The sequence below is a fragment of the Onychomys torridus genome, chromosome 1, assembly GCF_903995425.1.
Source record: "Onychomys torridus chromosome 1, mOncTor1.1, whole genome shotgun sequence".
Lineage (NCBI taxonomy): Eukaryota > Metazoa > Chordata > Mammalia > Rodentia > Cricetidae > Onychomys > Onychomys torridus.
Genome location: NC_050443.1, coordinates 167085202 through 167105728, shown reverse-complemented (window position 1 = coordinate 167105728; position 20527 = coordinate 167085202). Strand labels below are relative to the sequence as shown.

At 41.9% G+C, this 20527-nt stretch overlaps 1 protein-coding gene across 1 annotated transcript in view; it reads right to left on the bottom strand.

Moving 5' to 3' along the window:
- Sorcs3 (sortilin related VPS10 domain containing receptor 3) overlaps positions 1 to 20527 on the bottom strand; it is a 624861-nt gene that overhangs the window by 339523 nt on the left and 264811 nt on the right. Inside the window, 1 exon segment of the mRNA XM_036172085.1 lies at positions 7135 to 7234. Coding sequence (XP_036027978.1) covers positions 7135 to 7234 — 100 coding nt within the window.

The following is a 20527-nucleotide window of genomic DNA, read 5'->3' as shown; positions in this document are numbered from 1 at the left end:
GGTTTGGTTGAGCATCTGTGATGCTCAGGTGATCCAGGCAGGTAAACAGGCCTGGCTTCTCATGCTCCATCCATAAACACAAACTTCCTTTCAATCCTCACTGCAGTCTAACTAGCATTGCACAGAAGAAAAATAACCCCCTTCCTTAGATTTGAACCCTGATGTCTCCATGATTGTTTGTTGAAATCCTCAATACACACATGACAACTTCAAACTTCAATAAAAATCTAATTTAAAACTATGGTGGATGACTATAAATCCCTCAAAAACATAGTAAGTAGCTAATTTATGTTTTCCCTCTTAAACGGTTGGATAATCTCATAGAAATTATATTTTTATTTTTTAAAAAGATAATATATTTGTTAAGAAGCCCTAAAGGACACTTTGGAGAAAAGCCAGGCTATGAGTTTATATTCTTCCCATTTTCAAATAAAATGCAAAAGAAAAAAATAGCAATCATTTTAATGAGCCTTTAAATAAATTCTTGGCTACAGCATACAGCAGTAATTTATATAGATTCACATACATGTATTTGCTGAGAGAGGGACTTTGTGACTAAAGAGTGAATTTCCAAGAATTACTCTGGGTTCCTTCTCCTTTAATTGATTAGTTGAATCAAAATATGCTCCAAGGCCCCTGTGTGGCTGGGTCACACTTGCAAAGGATGACAGGAGCTGAAAACCATCCCTGTTTGCAGTGGTTGCCCTCCTAATTTCTTAGCCCACAATGAGGCCTAATTCTTTCTCTTTGCAGAATAAGGAAGTAGTGTTTTCTAATTCTCTTTCTGAACACACCAAGAAGAAGAAGAAGAGTTGGACTTCCACTCAGTGAGCAAATTTTCATTCTTGTATTTCTCCACTCTTTTCTTTATGTTTTCCCCAAACACTTCTCCTGATACATTGTTCTATCCCTCTAGTAACTGTACAAATTTATGAAGCAAGAACAACAAGGTGGTTGTGAATGAACAGGAGGGGAACCATTTCTCTCCATCAGCACAGCAACCAATTTCACTCAGTTGGCATGTTGGGTTTTAAGCGACAGGGAAGACACGGGGAAAGCAAAGGTGGCAGTATGTCTGGTGAATGAGGCACAACCGGGGCTTCATCAACAGCTAGGCTTCTAGGAGTTATGTCCAATCCAAGAAGGTCTGGAGGTAGCGCAAGAGCAGTATCAACTGTGATCCCCATTAGAAGTATGGTCAGGCAGTGGGCTCTCTGGAAGCCTGGTTTCTAGTCTGGAATCCTGATGCTAGTGAAAGTCAGTTCTGTTCTCACAGGACAGTCTAAGTGCCATCCTCTCTCCCAAAGGCCATTTAGCCAGTATCAACTTTTCACATGTGGCCTTTCTCATCATCTGGAATAATGATACAAGATGAACACAGAGGTCAAAGCAACTTTAGTACATCCTGCCACCTCAAGCCTTGAGCTCTGCATCATTTACTAAAATTAGCCCTAAAAAGATTTCATGTGAAACTCTATTAAGAAAAATCAGATTTTTCACAGTGTTTTAGCCATCTCTGGCTACTCTAGGCAACTATTTTCCCATGATGACAATCATCTCAAACATTGTAGGAATCAAACACCACTATCTCACCAGTGTTCTTCTGACTTCTGCGTGCACTGGAATTTCCATCTCTAAGCCTGCATGTATGGCTGACATGTGTGCATCTTATTTACCCAGAAAAATTACACTTTTCTAAAATCATAATTCTTTCTCCTCAAATGGCTTGGTAGAACGAGACACTTAATGGATTGCTTCACAAGGAAAAACACCTTTGCCACATCCATTGTTTTCTGTACTACTCTAACATAAGCGATATAAATATCTGTGAGATATAAGTGTGACAACCTACTGCTTAGCTTCCTCATGCCCCCAAGACAATCAAGAGATACGGCTCAGGGGAAGCAGGGATGTGATAGCTCTAAATTCCATTCTCTGTTTTGTCTAGGGGTTTCTCCAGTTTATCCGGAGAACAGCATTGGCCTGTGTGGCCTGTTGGACATACATACAATGCCTCTTCAGCAACTTGACTGAGAAAGCATGCTCATTGGAAAAATCTGACTGGTAATTCCCACTGAATTTCTGCAGTGCAGCCTGAGAAGTAATTATCCTTCTCACTGGTAAATCAATTAAGAACGGAGTATCTAACACACCCCTCCACCTCCTAGAAACTGCTAATCTCCCAATGGTAATGAACAGACAGCCTCAGGTAACCTCAGGTTATTGCTGATATCATGACAACTACAGTTTTCTTGAGCTCTATACCTGTGGCAATGCCAGCCAATCTCTAGGGTCAGAGAGAACAGAACCGAGTCACAGACATCTCTTACTTTTTTTTTTTTTTTTTACAAAAATAAGTGGGGACCTGCTTGAGCCTTAGTTTCTTCATCTGTACAATAAAGATACAGATGTCAGACTCAAGTAAGCGTGGCCTTAAGAACTATGGTACTGAGCTTAGCCTAGTGCATGAAAATTGCTAGAAGAACCATAAAATGAAATCATGGTTCTGTTCTGATGTCAGATCCACGACAGACAGACAGACAGACACACACACACACACACACACACACACACACACACACACACACACACACACACACACACTGGAGTGACTCAGCCACACCCTTAGCAGTTAGACCTGTGTATCCTTTCCGTTTCCAACATTATCCCTAAAGCTTCAGGTGGTGGCAGCTTTTGAGCCAGAGCAATTAGACCACAACATGCCTACAATTCCCTGTCCATTCAAAGATTCCTTCTCTAAGAGATTCACACATGGGAATGGAGCATCTCTGGCTGGGAAATACACAGCCATCAGCCAGACTGTACAAAACACAGAGATCTGGTGAACAGACTTGACCCTGGCCCTTGCCATACTGCATTGGCCTGCAGACAAGACTCAAGTGACAATAATGAATTCTGAGGACCCAGGGATGTTTCTTTCCTATAAGGAGAAGAGGAAGCTGCAGGCTGTCACTCACCAGCCTCTGCTATAACAGAGTCCCTACATCAGTGGGGCAAGCCTTCCTCACTCCTGTTTCCAGATCAAATCCACTGTTTTTCATCTTCCAAGTGCCAGGCTCAGAGACATCCTCCAATACTAGACTATCAGAATATAGTCAAATTCAAACCCAGGTGATGAACTAAACCCAGAGAGACAGAATTCACATCAAATGTAGGAGGAGTAGATCAAGTCATTAAAACAATACCAAAGGCACCATATCATTGACCTGGGATAATGAAATATATTCTAGGCATCTCATCAATTTTCTCACTTAGAATTATGACATCTGCTATATGAAAAGATAGCAGCCTATTCATGGCCAGTGAGAAAGACTACACTATAAGCCTCAAGTGACTTCCGTAAACCTTACCCCTCAGACATTTCCATTAGGAAGTTTATTACCAATCCACCATTCATGGTAGTGAAGCCTTGGGACAACTGACTACCTTTGCTTTGCTGTCTCACCTGTTTCTAAGGGCTGCAAGGATTTGAGAAGACTGGAGAGAAAGCCTCCCTAGAGGAGAGCACCATAGGTGCTCAGTCTTCACTGCCTGAGTATGTTACTGAGAAGGAAGCTACAAACACACACAAGCACTCTGTCTTTAACTGATGGTTTATGAACTATCGAGATTTGGAGAATTTCTTCTTCTCAAAGAAAAATTAAAACCCAATGGTTATTTTTATGAGAAACTATATAAATAAAAGCACAATTTACAGTTTCGCCAGGGGCAACAGATCTCATCTGATGGATTCACAGCCTCTGAGGAAAGTGGCCATCTGTTAAATAAATAACTCATTAGGTGAAGAGCAAATGCTTCCACAGATTAACTGAAAAACTTGCTGGAGCCAGAGAGCACAGAGAGCTGAAGATAATTTGGGAACCGGGAGAATCAAAAGAATCTTGCTTACTGCAAGCTGGGAGGAGAATCCAGGTAATGACAGGTTTAAATTTCAAGGCATATTTAAAAGAAACCTGAAAAGTTGAAAACTAAAGTTGCATGCCATGATCATAATGATGGTACAGAGTTCAAGACAAACACAGAAGCAAAAAAAAAAAAAAAAAAAAAAGTATTTCTTTTTTCTTTTCTTTTGTTTGTTTTTTGTTTTTTGTTTGTCCCAGACAGGGTTTCTCTATGTAGCTTTGGTGCCTGTCCTGGATCTTGCTCTGTAGACCAGGCTGGCCTTGAACTCACAGAGATTCGCTTGGCTCTGCCTCCTGAGTGCTGGGATTATAGGCGTGTGCCACTACCTCCTGGCTAAAATATATATATTTCTTTATGTGGACTTGTCCTTTTGTCTCAGTGAATAAAGATGAGAAATTTCTATTAAAGTGAATATTCTGGGTAAGACAAGTCACCATGTGCAATGTATTTGTGTCACTGACAATCAGGAGCTCCAAATATAATCAAAGTCAAATAACAACAGCAAAACAGAGCCCAATCTCACCTTTCCTTGGGTGAAAAAAGTCTTAAGAGTCAGAAAAGATTCTTATAAACACTAAGTTCTCTGCTCATTTCAAAAATAAACTCATTAAATTGCCCTTCTGTTTGTCTCTTCCTGACCAGAGTGGAAAAAAGAAAACAAAACCATATCTACACTTTAACTGCTTGCCTAGCAATGCCTCCAAGTAGACAACTGACATATTTTAGTAATGTTTCTTAGTCCGCATAAAATGTGAGACAGTTCTCTAGACAGTCCACAACCCAGATGTCATCTCCAGGAAAGACAAATGGAAGTAACATTTCTGTGTTCCTGGCCCTCAAATGTCAGATATGTGTTCCTCCCAAACTGAAGCAGCTACCTGGACCTGCCCTTCACCCGCTTGCTTATAAGAACTTGGAAGTTATGTTATGTAGGAGCGAGCAAACTTGGTAAAGATGAAAAGTGACAAGTGTGTGACAGTTTCCAACCGGGAGCACACATGACAGAAGGGAAACAAAACAGGTATGGAGAGGTGTGACCTTTCGTATACCACTAACAAAAGTCCTTGCAAAATGTATAAACCTCCTTCAAAGTTGTAGGATGGAGAAGGCCAGAGATCTGTGGTGAAGGGAATCCTAGACATCCTGACTCCTCCCTGCTACTGAGGGCCTCACCGTGCTGGAGTCTTGAACTACCTTGATCCTGTGCTTTTGTATTTTCTCAGTGACCAGGAAAGCAACTAGTGCATTTGTCTGCACAGGCCTCAGAGGGCTTCAGTTTTCCAATTGGTAAATCACTCTATATGAATGGTTCTTATCCAATATTCTGTTGACCTCTTCAGTCTTGGGTTCATGGAATTTGGGGTGCTCACAAACCCCTCACAATGTATGAACATTCCATGGCAAAGGCATGCTTCTAGAGCAGAAGTCTAGACCTTCAATCCCATTTGCAAAGGGGTTGCAGTTTAAAAAAAAAAAAAACACTAATAATGACTGGAAGAAATGAAATCTATGGTCCCTTTCAGCTCTAACATTGAGTAATTCAAAAGACAAAGCTGGAAAATGTGAACACGGCAATGCTTTGGGACAAAACAGGCAGAAACTACTCAGCTAAACCCAATAATATCACTTAAGCAGCTCTTCCAATAATGGAGGCTGCAAGCAGAAACTACGAAGCTAAAACCAATAACAGTACCTCTGCAACCCTTCCAATAATAGAGGGTTTGGGACTCAGACATCCTCTGGAGGTCTGAGAACTCTTGCAGTTCCTGAACTTAGGATTTTGCATCACAACAGCTGAGACAGGAGCCAGAAATTGAGTTTCCTCTTCTTCCAGGAGACATCAGAGAAAATGTAATGGGAAGAAATGACACTATATTAGGATATGTTAGGCAGTGTAAACAATCATTTAAGCCACAACCAAGACTACTTTGTCAGAGATTGGAAAGTCTGCATGGGAAATGGAAGCTCACTCCCAAGAGCTAAAACTGCCATATCAGAATCAGGGAGTCTATGTCTACACATGTAGCGGAAGTTCATGCCTGAGAGCTAAGACTGCCATGGTGGAATCAGAGAGCCTATGTCTGTCTATATACATAGCGGAAACTCAAGCCTGAGAGCTAAGACTGCCATGGTGGAATCAGAGAGCCTATGTCACACACATAGTGGAAGTTCACGCCTGAGAGCTAAGACTGTCATTGTAGAATCAGAGAGCCTATGTCTACACATGTTGTGGAAGCTCACACCTGAGCCTACCTGGGGAAAAAGAGGGATTTGCAAAGCCATTGGAGAATGAAAACTGAGTTTTTGAGAGAAAACTTATTAGAGTTTTAGAGATACTGAAATGACCTTATGGTTATTTTGGTTCAGATCCACCTAAGCTCTCAACAGTAGATCTTTGCTAGCTGGGGATAGATCACACCTCTCTAAATCCAATACACTGTACATACAGTATTTGGCTCCTAGAGTTATCTACCATTTCATGGAATTCAGGTCTCAGCCTCCCATATGTCTCCATGGTGAAAGCTTGACCTCCTATGATTTCATTCTGGCTGCCAGTCAAGAGGAAAACAGAAAATCAGGAAGCTGGCAGAGCCAGGACTTCCCTCTACCTCTGAAGCACTTAGAGTTCAAGTAGAAGAATCCAGGAACCACTACTCCTTCCAGTGAAAGGGATTCCCTGTGAATAAACTGCTGTCCTGCAGATAGGTAGGGGGTAGATAGATAGATAGATAGATAGATAGATAGATAGATAGATAGATAGGCATGGCAAGAAGGAAGCTAGAGAAGGAATGAGCTACAGAGTCTAGCTGGAACCGGTTCAAGCTAGAGTGTTAAATAATCTCTTTGAGCTTGTATCTTTTCCTCTATAATGGGGCAGTAATGGTTTCTACTTCACAGATTCACTATAAACCAAGGAAAGACATGGAAAGGACTCAGTACCATACAGACACAGAGGAATCCTATGCACAGCTACATAATCTCACAGGCATTGCTGTTCCCATCATTTGTAATTATTACTATTATTATTATTACTACTATTATTATTATCAAGCCTCTTGTTAAAATCACAGCCTGATTATGGGGTTGCCAGCACATAAAGTAGGCCCTCCACAAGTGCGATGATAGCTGCTATGTTTGTTCTCAGTTCATGGCCAAAGCCACTCTGCTACCCAGAAGGAGAATGCAGGAACTCCTGACTGCTCCTCTTACCTTCCTTTTGTTGGTGGGGTTGACATAGAGGTAACTGAGAACCGTCTTCAGACCCACTTTGTCATTTAGTTTTTCATAGGTGGTGCCATAATCTGTTGACCTGCAGAAAGAGAGGGGGACAAAACAAGAAGGGAGAGATTGTTTTATCAAATGAGGGATTGCATTGAAAGGGGAGCCAGTATCCCTCCACCCAAACCTGCATCTTTGTTCCCAAATCACATGAGTGTTTGAAAGTGTTCTTCAGAGATAAAAAGCCCCATTAGTTTTAGAAGAGCAATTAGACTAATGCATCGTCTTCCTCCCGAGCTTGCTCTCCTTTGCTCCCAACCTTTCTCAGAGACCTACTTTCTTGCCTTTTGTGAAGTTGTATGGGGAAAGAAGCTGCTGCAGACTGCCTGCCTCCCAAGCAGCTTACCCAGTGGCTCTGAATGGGGTACTGGGCAGGACGCAGTTCTCATCATCCAACCCTCAGTTCTATGTGAGTATGAACTACAAAGGAAGAGAGATGCTAGGGTTTGCCACCAGAGCGGGATGATGGGATTTGCTGCACACACAGCACTACAGCCAACTTCACACACCCCCACAACTGAACCTGAAGCAAAGGAATTGTCAGAAGCAGGAATTGCTCAAGAGCATGCCGAATCCACTGGTCAAAGGAGGCAATACCAGGAAGAGATTCTGATGTCTTACATGGGTATATCAGTGGTCAAAAATCAATGGCACTGAACTGGTGAAAGTGGTTCCTCATCCTGACTGTGGTAGTATTTGCTACCTATTCCTCCCTTGAGCCTTATTTCTAAGAAATTGACCAGGTGTGGGAAAAACACATAAAGGCTCAGAAGATAAAGTAGATCAACCCATTGGGTCATTTTCTATGTTGGACTTCTTCCTCTTCCCCACTGGAGAAGGGAAAGAAAGTACCAGACAATAGGATTCATAAGGTCAGACTCCCTGCCACACTCTAGTCGCTGCTGAAACCCTATCCACATCTACTTTCATTTTCAGACAATCAGTATCCCCAGGCTTCCATCCTGTGTTTCAGCACCTCCTTGGTTAGTCTTAAGACACTTCTCTGGCTTTGGCTTTTGAGGGGTCTAGAGGCCAATGTATTCTCTCTGTCATCAGTTGACCTTGTGAGTATGAGACATTGTGCCTCTTTTTGTTGTTGTTTTGTTTTGTTTTTGTTTTTCGAGACAAGGTTTCTGGAACACACTTGGTAGCCCAGGTTCACCTCAAACTCACAGAGATCCACCTGGCTCTGCTTCCCAAGTGCTGGAATTAAAGGCATGTGCCACCACCACCCGGCTGACATTGTGCCTCTTAATCTCAGTTCTCAATTTCTATCTCTTTAACTCCTCTTGACGTTGGCATCCTGATAGCAGAGTAATCACCTATCCTGGACTTCTCTTTAATCCTTTATTCATTCTCAAACTCTAATCTGGTTCTGCCTTGGCTCATAGGCTGAGAAGCCCAGGTAACAACTTTTAAGGGTTGTCATAACACAGAGGTTCTCAACTTGAGGGTCATGACCCCTTTGGATGTCTAATGACCTTTCACAGGGGTTATGTAAGACCATCAGAAAGTGCAGCTATTTACATTAGGTCTTTTAACAGTAGAAAAACTACAATTTTCTGGGGATGTCTTTCTGTATGCTGTGAATATGATGCTCTGATTGATTGATAAATAAACCGCTGATTGCCCAATAGCCAGGCAGGAAGTATCATATAGGCAGGATAAGCAGGGAGGAGAATGCTGGGAAGTGGAAGGCTGAGTCAGGAGACTCTGCCAGCTGCCGCCACCATGAGAAGTAAGATGTAAAGTACCAGTAAGCCACAAGTCACATGGCAACTTATAGATTAATAGAAATGGGTTAATTTAAGATATAAGAACTAGATAACAAGAAGCCTGCCATGGCCATGCAGTTTATTAGTAATATAAGTCTCTCTGTGTTTACTTGAGTCTGAGTGGCTGCGGGCCCCAGTGAGACTGGAGAAATCTCCAGCTACAATGGTTATGAAGTGGCAATAAAATAATTTTATGGTTGTGGGGGTCACCACAGCATGAGAAACAGTATTAAAGGTTCACAGCATTAGGAAGGTTGAGAACCACTTATGGCATAACGTTTCCCTATCCCTTGTCCCCAAACCATTCAAAATTTCTCTGCACTAGAATGCATTTCCCTATCCTACACATACCAAAGCACACTCTGAATTCCTCTTTTCTAACCCTTTGAGGGTGTTAGGGCTATTTCCTTTATGTTCTGCCATCTAACCCACAGGTAAGCTCCACAGTCAAAGAACTTCACAGAATGCCATGATAAGATGAAAAAAGAAATCATAAACTCTGGAGATATGGAAATCTGATTCTTCCTATTTTAATAAATAAATTTATTTATTTATTTAACATTCCAGCCATAGTTTCCCCTCTCTCCTCTCTTCCCAGTACCTTCCCCTCAGGCCCCCTCTGTTCCTATCTCCCAATCCACTCCTCCATTTCTGTTTAGGAAAGGACAGGTCTCCCACAAGCACCAACCAAACATAACATATCAAATTTCAGTAAGACTAAGTACCTCTCCATGTATTAAGGCTGGACAAGGCACCACAGTATGAGGAGTAGGGTCCCAAAAGCCAGTAAAAGAGTCAGAAATCTGAATCTTTTCCACATCTGTAGCTCTCTAATTGCATGCCCTGGACGAGTTACTTAACTTTCAGGAACCTCAGGTTTCTTACCTGAGAAATGGGCATAATTCAACTTCATGAAATAATTGTGAGGATACAAAAATAACAGCACAGGGGAAGACCAATAGGATCCGGGGGAGAGAAATAATAAAAACAAATTACAATGAAGAGAGTTTTATTCATTTTTCCTTTCTACAACAGGTACAAAACATGGTCTTACCCATAATGTATACTTCACATGCTCACGAAAGAAATGAACACAATATTTCAAGTCTCTCCCTAAGCCACCATCTCCACATTTATATCAGTTACACTAACATTAATAAGTTCAGTCCCCCAATAAGCTGGCTTCCTATGCTTGATCTCAAGTCTACCACAGGCACAGAGTGTGGGGAGTCACTCCCAGTCTTTCTCTTGCCTATATCTCTCAACATCAGCTCTACCCCCAAGTCCTTGTGATTCTGTGCCCCAAATAAATTATGTAGCAAGCATCTCATCCCTTTGCATGGCAATGTATGGCTCATACATGCATTCATAACAGTAATCTGCTTGGAGGATACTCTCATTCTCTTCCCTGACAAGAGTCTCCATGCTGTTAGTAGACTACACTCCACCCACTCAGAGCAGTCTACCTCATACTTCAGTGGAGATGACCCATGGCACACACACAGATAAGCTTCATTTCCAAACTTAGTCTTTGAAAATGTGGTTTCCACCATCTTCACAGAGCCCATCATTAGTCATTTGCTCCTCACTACTTTCTTACTGGCTTCACTGCACACTCCTAAATCATGTCCCACATTTTATTGCCCTCCCTAAACCAGCCCCCACTTTTTTCCTCTTAATAAGTTGGTCTCCACCTTTCAAACCTAACTCTAATACTGTCCATCTTATAAATTTCCTACAGGAAAATTAATCTCAATCCCTCTGTGGCTTTTCTTTCACCTTTGTAAATATTCCTTCCTACTTTCGTGCCTTCCCTGTTCTTTCATCTACTTTATTACAGGACTGCTTCTTTGACTTGACTCCCTTCAGGCAAGCAACACATCATGTAACAGCTCCAATGCCTCAGATCATGCCTCGTACGATGCAAGTGCTCAAAATGAATTGGTTTGTATTGTTTGCTTTGTATTTATTTGTGAGAATAAATGAGCGAACTTCTCCAAACCAACTCACAAATTTTTAACCAACTGCTAAAGTTTAATAGTAACTCAAACATAGCATCCTTCTGATGCTCTAGATGTTGGCATGACTGTCACAGATTGCTGAGATCCAGCAGCGCTCGGTACCAGGAAAGGACCAGTAATTCACTCATATTAGAATCAAGGTTAAATACCGCATCAGCCTATCACCCTGAGCAACACTGCTCTCCAAGGCAGTGTAGCCGACAAATTACAACTTCCAAAGGATGTAAGAGGCATACTTTTATTAACTGAAATAAAACAGTTTTAAATGACTTGATCTATACTCCCTTCAGCATAAAATCAGCATTGTGTAGGAAAAGAACACTGAATATGGAGACTGCCCAGGCTTTAGAACTGAACCTAAAATGCATACAAATGTATTACCCTAGATGAAACACTTCTGTAAGTCTGTGGAAGAAAAACAAAACAACAAACAAACAAACAAACAAAAACACCTTTATTTAACAATTGTCAAAATGATGAGGTCAGTTTTACTCAGGGCCAGTGAAGTGAGCATGAGGCCCATTGCAATGGAGTTTTGCCATAGGGAAGAGTGATTTGGCTAGATTCCAAAAACAACAAGGAAAATTGGGATTGATAGCCAAGAAGCAGAGTGAGGATCAGTGGATTGAAATTACAGAGAGGCTAAGGCAGTTCCTTGCTAAACAGACTTAATCAAATTCTTGCTGAATGCTGGCCAAGGGGATCAGCTATAACACGGGGACCACAGAGTCCACAGAGGCTGAGGGAATTCCTGTAAACTAACTGTCTGGGTTTCTTGCTCAAGTTGGGCTCTTAAGAACATGCTCAATCAAGGTCAAGGCCTTATTAAAACACATCTCAAAGTAGCTGCACACAAATGGATGAAGAGGGAATATTTTCTAATCCCCATTCTATTATTAACATGAGACATTTAAATGTACTCAGATCATCGTACAACCTCCTTTTGGACCTTAAATTTTATTATCACAACAACCTAGTTCTATGTTGTTTTCCAATCAGAGACTTTTGCCATCATATCTATAACAAGCATCTTGTAAGAGCTAAAATCTCAGGGCTCCCTACATGACTGATGTCACAACAAACTCCCTTCCAGAATCCAAATAGCCCCCATCAAAGGCAGCATGCTCAGCACCATGCAGTCTCTCTTTCTACACACTGAAAACAGATTCACACTGACTTTGCTCTTTTCCAGAATTAGCTGCTGAGAAAAGGGACTTCCCAACAAAGGATGCTCTCTACAACTCAGCTTCCTCTAAGCCTCTGGCAGTTTCTGTTCATTCAAGCAGACAGAAGGAAGTACCCCTCATGGAAGGTACCTCAAGAAGCCAGCAAGCATGTAGAATCAAAGGTGCCCTTGACTCTGTCCTTTCCGGCATGGCTGTGGCATGTCGCCTTGACCATGGTGTTCTGTAGTCCCACGTGGCCTGGGGAGAGTGCAGATGGCAGAGAGGACTTGGCCTTGTTGCCAAGACAGCTGTGCCTGCAGAACTTGCTCTGACAAGAAAGCAAACCATCCTGTATCTTGGGGCTCCAGACATCTGTCAATAGGATGGGGTATCACTTAGAAACAGTCTCATCTTACCCTTCTACAGTCAAATCCAGACACTAGCATCACAAAACTGGTGTTCCAAACACTAAAAACAGGTCATATGTGCATAGAATAGCTGTCTCTCCATAGCTCTGTGCCAGTTTGCATGATGAATAGCTAACCTAGAAGGTGGTGTGTGAGATGTGCACAGAGACAGGCCTTTTGTTTCTGTGCCTAAGCTCAGGTGAGTCCAGCTGTGCCTCAACACTACAAGGGGTTGGTTGTATTTGGGGTGTGTGTAGTATATCCCCATTGTCTCTCATTTGTTCTATACATTTTCATTAATTGCTTCTAACACACAGAAAAGTATAATGAGTCCATAAACATATGGCAACTACTAAAATAATTAATTATATTTATAAATAATATTTAACTTTGAGTGTTATTACATTTGTATGTGTGATGATCTATGGTTGTGTATATCGGGGGCATGTACATGTGAGAGTATGTACACAGGTATGTGTCCATGTGTAGAAGACAGAATGTTGAGCACCTCTATCAGTCAACCACCAGATTTTTAAAGACATGGTCTCTCACTGAACCTAGAGCTCACTTGTTTTGTTAGGTTGAGTGGACAGTGAGCTCCAGAAATCGGCTTTCTCCATTTCCCCAATGCTGGGATTACAGACACACACGCCAACACTAAACCATTGATGAGGGTAGAAAAGCTTTAAGCTTATGTCCTCATGCTTGTGAACCAACTGAGATATCTCTCCATCCCATGTCCTTACATTTTAACAAGTGCAATCAGACTAGATATACTTTACTTCCTTTATCCAAGGTTAAGATATTGAGATACACACTTGTTGACACACAGCCATAATACATTCATTTTAATTGCTGTGTAGCATTTCTGCTCACAAATACATCACTATCTACTTAATCCTTCATCTATTTAGAAACATTTATCTCTTTTTTCTTTTTCTTTAAAAATCTGCTATTGCAGGACTGGAGAGATATCTAAATTGGTGCAACACTTGCCTAATATGCACAAATCCTTAGGTTTGAGTCCCAGCTCACATAAAACAAGTATAGTGGCTTATGTTTGTAATCCAACACTGTAGATGTGAAGGCAGGAGGATCAAAAGTCCCTACTCATTATCCTCAGTGTTTGAGGTCACCCTAGGATATATGAGACCCTATCTAAAGAAAAACATACTGTATATCATGCAAGACTGTAATTCCAATACTTAGGAGGCCAGGGAAGTAACATCTCAAGTTCAAGGCCAACCAAAGTGTGGTGGGTATTGTGTTCCCTGAAATATTGTGCGTTCCCTGAAATAAACATATCTGGGGTCAGAGAACAGACAGCCACTAGAACAGAGCCAGAAATGGTGGCTAGAAAATGGGAAGAGTAAGCCATAACAGAAGTTGGGTGGTGGTGGTACACACCTTTAATCCTAGCACTTGGGAGATAGAGCTAGCTGGATCTCTGAGTTCAAGGCCACTTTAAAAACAGCTAAGCATGGTGACCCACGCCTTTAATCCTAGGGAGTAGGGGCAGAAAGAGAAAAGTATATAAGGCTTGAGGACCAGGAACTAGAGGAAAAAGCATGTAGTTAGTTAAGCTTTGGAGCAACACAGTTCAGCTGAGAGCCATTGGGAGGAGGACTCAGAAGCTTCCAGTCTGACGAAACAAAACCAGCTGAGGGACTGGCGAGGTGAGGAAACTGTGGCTTGTTCTGTGTCTCTGATCTTCCAGCAATCACCCCAATAACTGGCCTCGGGTTTGAGTTTTATTAACAAGACTCTTTAAGATTCCTACTACACCAAAGTTACACAAAAAGACTCAATCTAAAAAATCCAAAACATCAACAAGAAGTAAATAAAGCCTGCTATTACAAGCAATGCTGTAATAAACATTACTAGGCACATTAACTTATGCACTTGTGTTGCAGTGTGCCTGGGTAGACTTCTTCATGGGGAATCACCAGTTTGAACTCTAAGCCACTTCTACCTTAATAATTATTGCCAACATTTCCTTCAAGAAGGCTTTACCTCCAAAGACATACTACTCTTAGCTTCTCAATCTGCTCAAGGAACTGCACATCCTCTAACTGATTAAAAACTTCTGTCTCATCCCACAGGTGCTCAGAAGGCCTTGGCCTAGAAATGGTACATTCTGAAGACTCCCCCAGCCTGACCTACCATGTGCCCAGTTTTCTCACCAAGGCTTTGCCCACAGTAGCAACAACAGGAGTTGAAGGATGAACAAGGTATGGTCTCTATCCACTCAAAAAATTCCCATTCCTCTTATAAACATCTGGCGATGTTAGTGGCAATCAGCCTATGAGTAGTTGTTGTAAAAGAAAAACACATCTAGAGTAGCTCTCTCAGCTTTCCAATAGAGCTGGGCTTTAGGCCCTCAGCAGCTCCTAGTGCCAGATTTCTACACAAGATGAACAGATTTCCAAAGGCCCTCAGCCAGTTCTCAGTGGACACCATATAACTCTGCATTGGAGAAGTATGTTCTTGTTACCCCAGCCTCCACTTCCTTTTACTTACACCTCAGCCCTTCCCCACCCCATCCCTCTTTTCCTCTAACTCTTGAGCTCCACAAAACTGAGAGATCATTCTATATACCTGGAGTATTAGCCTTCTTCCTCTCAATGATCCCTTTGGCATTTAAATCAGCACATAACCACAGATGAGATAATTCCTCTTTCTCTTAGCAATGTTTTCTTTCCTCTGTTTCTTCAAATATCTGTCATTTATATCAAATTCTTTGTGTCATTTCTCCATATATTTAGGTCAAGATCATGAACTTTTCCCTGTAAAAGGGCCAGGTAGCAAGTGTTTTAGATTCAGGAGCCTACCTCTGATACAATACAGAGACAATGGTCTCTGGTTTCCAATGGCTCAACTTTTAACTTTCTACTTTGTGATGGTGTAAAAGCTATAGTAATCACTTTGAATTTGTATCCTTTCCTGGGTTAGGGATGAAGGTGGAAACTATCTCCAGATGCTGGGCAGTAGCTGAAAGCTGCAGCTTCCAGTTAATGAGGGATCATTCCACGATAGGACAAGGCAGCGTTTTCTGGATGTTGAGTTTGGTGGCTTTTAACTTCTGATGGGTTTGTTGGCACATAATCCTAAGTGAAGTCAAGTAGTTTGCATGGAACCCTGACCTTGTCTCTGACCAGAAGCCCACTACAGCTTTCATTAGAATGAGGCTGTATCTACAAAAGCAGGAGGTATGTGGTTGACTCCATATATGGTTGTGTAGGTTCCCAGAACCTAAAATAGGTAGCTGCAATGCTAGCCAGTCTCTACCTTTATCCACCACTACCAGACTCCCACTCTGATTTTGTTTCCAAAATAACTTCCTAAGACTTCTGTCTGGGTGCATGTCCTTGGTTATCTTTTCACAGCTAGCTACTGCATCTGATCAAATACCTGCCCTAAATGATGTTCAGTATCTTGGTACACTACCATCCCTTGCTCTTTTCCCTCTCTCTCTCTCATGATGGTTATCATTCAGATCTTCTCTTTTCTGACTCACAACTCTAGTCCTGATTACACACTAAGTTCCTATAGTTCAAGCACACACCTCCCTCTATATGTGTAGCAATAGCACTCAGGAGTTCTCTACCTATTCCTTGAATATTCATATGTACTTTTGTTCTTTCTGGAAATCATTAAATGTTGCTTTAAAGTAAATAAAAATATGGGAACTTTTTAAAAAAATCTTTATAAGTGCAGAGTTTGGCTCTCCACAGGGCAAAGATAAGTGGACTGAGTCATAACCACCTGCATTTCAGCTCAGAAGAAAGGGCTATGCATATCCCTGAGAGGAGTGAAAACCATAGCCTAGCATCTAACAAAGGACCCAAACAGGAGTGCATTTAATTACAATCATCTGATATTTAACAGAGGTGCCAGAAAAAACACACTGGAAAAGAGATAGCATCTTCAACAAATGGTGCTAGGAAAACTGGTTATCCACATGTAGAGAATGATACTTGACCCATATGGGTCGTCTTGCACAAAAGTCAACTCCAGATGGATAGAAGATCCAGTGTGAAAGCTTAAATTCTAAACCTGCAGGACAAAACCATAGGAAGTATTCTACAAGACATAGGTGTGGGAAAGGATGCTCTTTATAGGATTCCATTTTTCCAGGAGTTGAGGGAGGCAAAACAGTGACAAATGTGACCTCATAAAGTAAAAAGCTCCTGTAGAGCAACAGAAACAATCGAATATAGAGGAAGCTCAGAATGGGAGAGACTCTTTGCCAGCTAGAGCAAAGACAGAGAATTAATATCCAGGGCATATAAAGAACCAAGTGAACAGAGTCAAGAAAACAGTTGAAAACAATGGGCCATGGCTCTGAGCAGTGCGTTCACAAGAGAAGAAATAACAATAGTTAAGCAATGTCTCAAAAAGGGTTCACATCTTTACCAATTAGGGAAATGGAAATCAAAACTACATGGAGATTTCGATTCAACAGTCAGAATGGGGGATCAAGAAAACAAGTGACAGCAAATACTGGCTGGAGGTGTGGAAAGAAGAAGCCTCATTCCCTGTTGGTGGGATTCCAAGCTAGTGCAGCCGTTGTGGACTCCTAGAAAGCAGACCTGCCATATGACCCAGGTATACCACTCTGCATTCTCGGGCATATGCTCAGTGGATGCCACACTCTATTCCACAGATACTTGCTCAGCCATGTTCATTGTCACTCTAGTCACAATAGCTAGAAAATGGAAACAATCTAAATGTCCTCCAACTGAGGAATAGAAAACAGAAATGTGGTACACACACACACACACACACACACACACACACACACACACACACACTGGAATACTATTCAGCTATAAAGAAGAGTGAAATCATGAAATCCACAGGTAAATGGATGGAACCAGAACATACTATACTGAGTGAGTACCCAAAAAGGACAACACCATATCTTTTCTCTTATTTGCAGGTCCTAGCTCCTAAAACTTAGATATGAGTACATTAGTACATAACCTGTAGACACACAGAGGAAAAAGGGGGCAGGACGGATAAATAATGTATTGATTAGGGTTTCTATTGCTGCAATGAAACACCATGACCAAAAAGCAAGTTGGGGAGAAAAGGCTTTATTTGGCTTACACTTCCATATTGCTGTTTATCACCAAAGGAAGTCAGGACAGGAACTCAAACAAGGCAGGAACCTGGAGGCAAGAGCTGATGCAGACACCATGGCAGACAGGGTGCTACTTACTGGTTTGCTTCCCCTAGCTTGTTCAGCTGCTTTCTTGTAGAAACACAGGACAACCAGCCCAGGGGTAACACCACCCACCATGGTCTGGGCCCTCCCCCATCAACCACTAATTAAGAAAATGCCTTATTGGATCTCATGGAGGCATTTCCTCATCTGATGACTCTAGCTTATGTCAAGCTGACACATAAAACCAGCCAGTACAACCACTAAGGTTGTCTAAAAAGGTCATAGGGAGCTGTGTTATTTTTTTGTTTACTTAATATATATCATATATACTATACAATATATTGCATATATATAATATATATTACATATTTTTTAATATATTTTAACCAGGTGTGGTGGTGCGGACATTCAATCCCAGCATGTACAAGGTAGAGGCAAGAGGATCTCTGTATGTTAGAGGCCAGCTGTGTTGTCTGAATAGGAATGGCCCCCATAGACTCATGTGTTTGAATGCTTGGTCATATGGAGTGGTACTATTAGAAGGTGTGGCCTTGTTGGAGGAAGTACGTCACTATGGAAGTAGGCTTTGAGGTCTCACATGCTCAAGCTTTGCCCGTGTGGCACACAGTTGTCTCCTTTTGTTGCCTGGGGATTAAGATGTAGAATCGAGCCAGGCATAGAGGTACACGCCTTTAATACTCACACTGGGGAGGCAGGGGCAAGTGGATCCCTGTGAGTTCAAGGCCAGCCTGGTCTACAAAGAGAGTTCCAGGACAGCCAGGAGGGCTGTTACACAGAGAAATTCTGTCTTGAAAAACACAACAACAAAAAAACAAACAAACAAACAAAGATGTAGACCTCTCAGCTCCTTCTGTAGCACCATGTCTGCCTACATGCTACTATGTTTCTTGTCATGATGAAAATGGACTGAAACTCTGAAACTGTAAGCCAGCCCTAGCTAAGTGTTTTCCTTTATAAGAGCTGCTGTGGTCATGGTGTCTCTTCACAGCAATAGAACCCAAACTTCGACAGAAGTTGGTACCAGTGATTGAATATTGTGATGATAGGCCTGACTGTGTTTTTGTTTGGAGGAATTTGGACTTTGGGACTTTGGATTAGAAAAGCAGTTGAATGCTTTAAGTGGGGCTTAATGGGCCATACTAGTAGAAGCATGGAAGACAGTGGTGCTGAGGTGTGAGGGCCTGGGCCTGGGTCAAGAGGTTTCAGAGAAGAATTTTAGTGTGTTGCCTAGAGAACATTCTTGTGCTATTTTGGTGAGGAATGTGGCTGCTTTTGCCCTTGCCTGAAGATCTGCTTGAGGCTAGCTAGAGTGAGGAGACTTAAATTAATTTAATTAATCACTATTCAAAATTTAAAACATTAAAACTGTGATTTCAGTAGACATTTTGCATTTTCTAATGTTCAGTTATGGATGTTCTCAAGCATAAATGAGAGTAGAAAGAATGATGGAGCAAAAACTTTGGTCAAACCTCATTCCATCATTTCCACGCACACTTAGGATGGGGCTATTCTTGAGGGCGACCAGTTTATTTTTCCTTATTTTGCATTCCCTACATTTAATAGAGGGTTAGGCACTTGGATGTCCAATAAGCGATTGCAGGATGGCTGATCACTGTTTCCAGCTGTCCCCATGACAAGACAAAAAAAAAAAAAAAAATCCAACTCTGAGAATGAAGAGACATAACTGTGCTTCAACGTGCCAGGTCTGAGAAACCACTTCCCTCTGTGTATTCCATTGAAACCCATTGAGGAGGAAAGCAAAAAGAAGCCAGAGTCAATTATGGGTTGTCTGTGTGGTAAACTGCCCTCACTTCAAGGTCGGGGTCCAGTGTATCCAAAGTACAGCTCAAAATCAACAGCGACCCAAAAAGTCTTTGTGATGGAAAAATCATGGGACTTCCCTCTGGCCTGCTCCCTTTTTATCCAAGGAGTGGGCCCCATTGCTTTGAAAGAAGCCCAGCCTGACCTCAGATAACCAGCCAGATAACTATGACTTCAAACCCAAAACCAGCAATTTAAAGAGCTTCATTTTCCAAGTGGCTACTGTCCCTGCTCTTTGCTTCAGAAAGACCATACCACACTAATGCCAAGACCAGAAGCTTGCACAGCTCCCAGGGACCTCTTGTTGCTCATGTTTCAGCTGCATCCAACCTCACAAAGAGCCACATGCTGATATAACAGTGAATCCACCTCTATTCCCTCCTGGCCCTGCTGTTGGAATGGAAGCTGTGGTGGGGTTCTAAATGGATACAATGGTAGCTCAGCTCACTCTGAACCTGAGAATCACACAGAATTCCTGAGATCAGATAAAGTGTAGACCACAAGAGCAGGACCACAGTCCCAGTAATCTCAACAGAAACAGAAGGGAAGGGTGTGAGGTGGACCAGCATGCAGATCCTTGTGTGAACACACATTCACTCTTACTGAGTAACCTCGGTTTGGGCAGTAGATTTGTAGGGATGTTTCATTTAGGGTTGAAAATACTGAAAATTCCTGACCTATACCAGCCAAGAGACCTACTTTCCATACAGGTGGGGAAAGGAAGAAGGCTTGTAAAGGAAAAGAAAAGGACACAGCTGGCTTCAAAGATAGCAACAACGACGCATTACACATCACTGCAGCCATGTGATTATTACAGGGTGGAAGTCCTCAGTAGAAAAACTAACCAAAAGGTAGTATATTACACACATAGTCAGACAGGGAGAGGGAGACAGAGAACATAGATGACAGCTTCATAAGGTAAATATCACAGCTTTGACCTAGC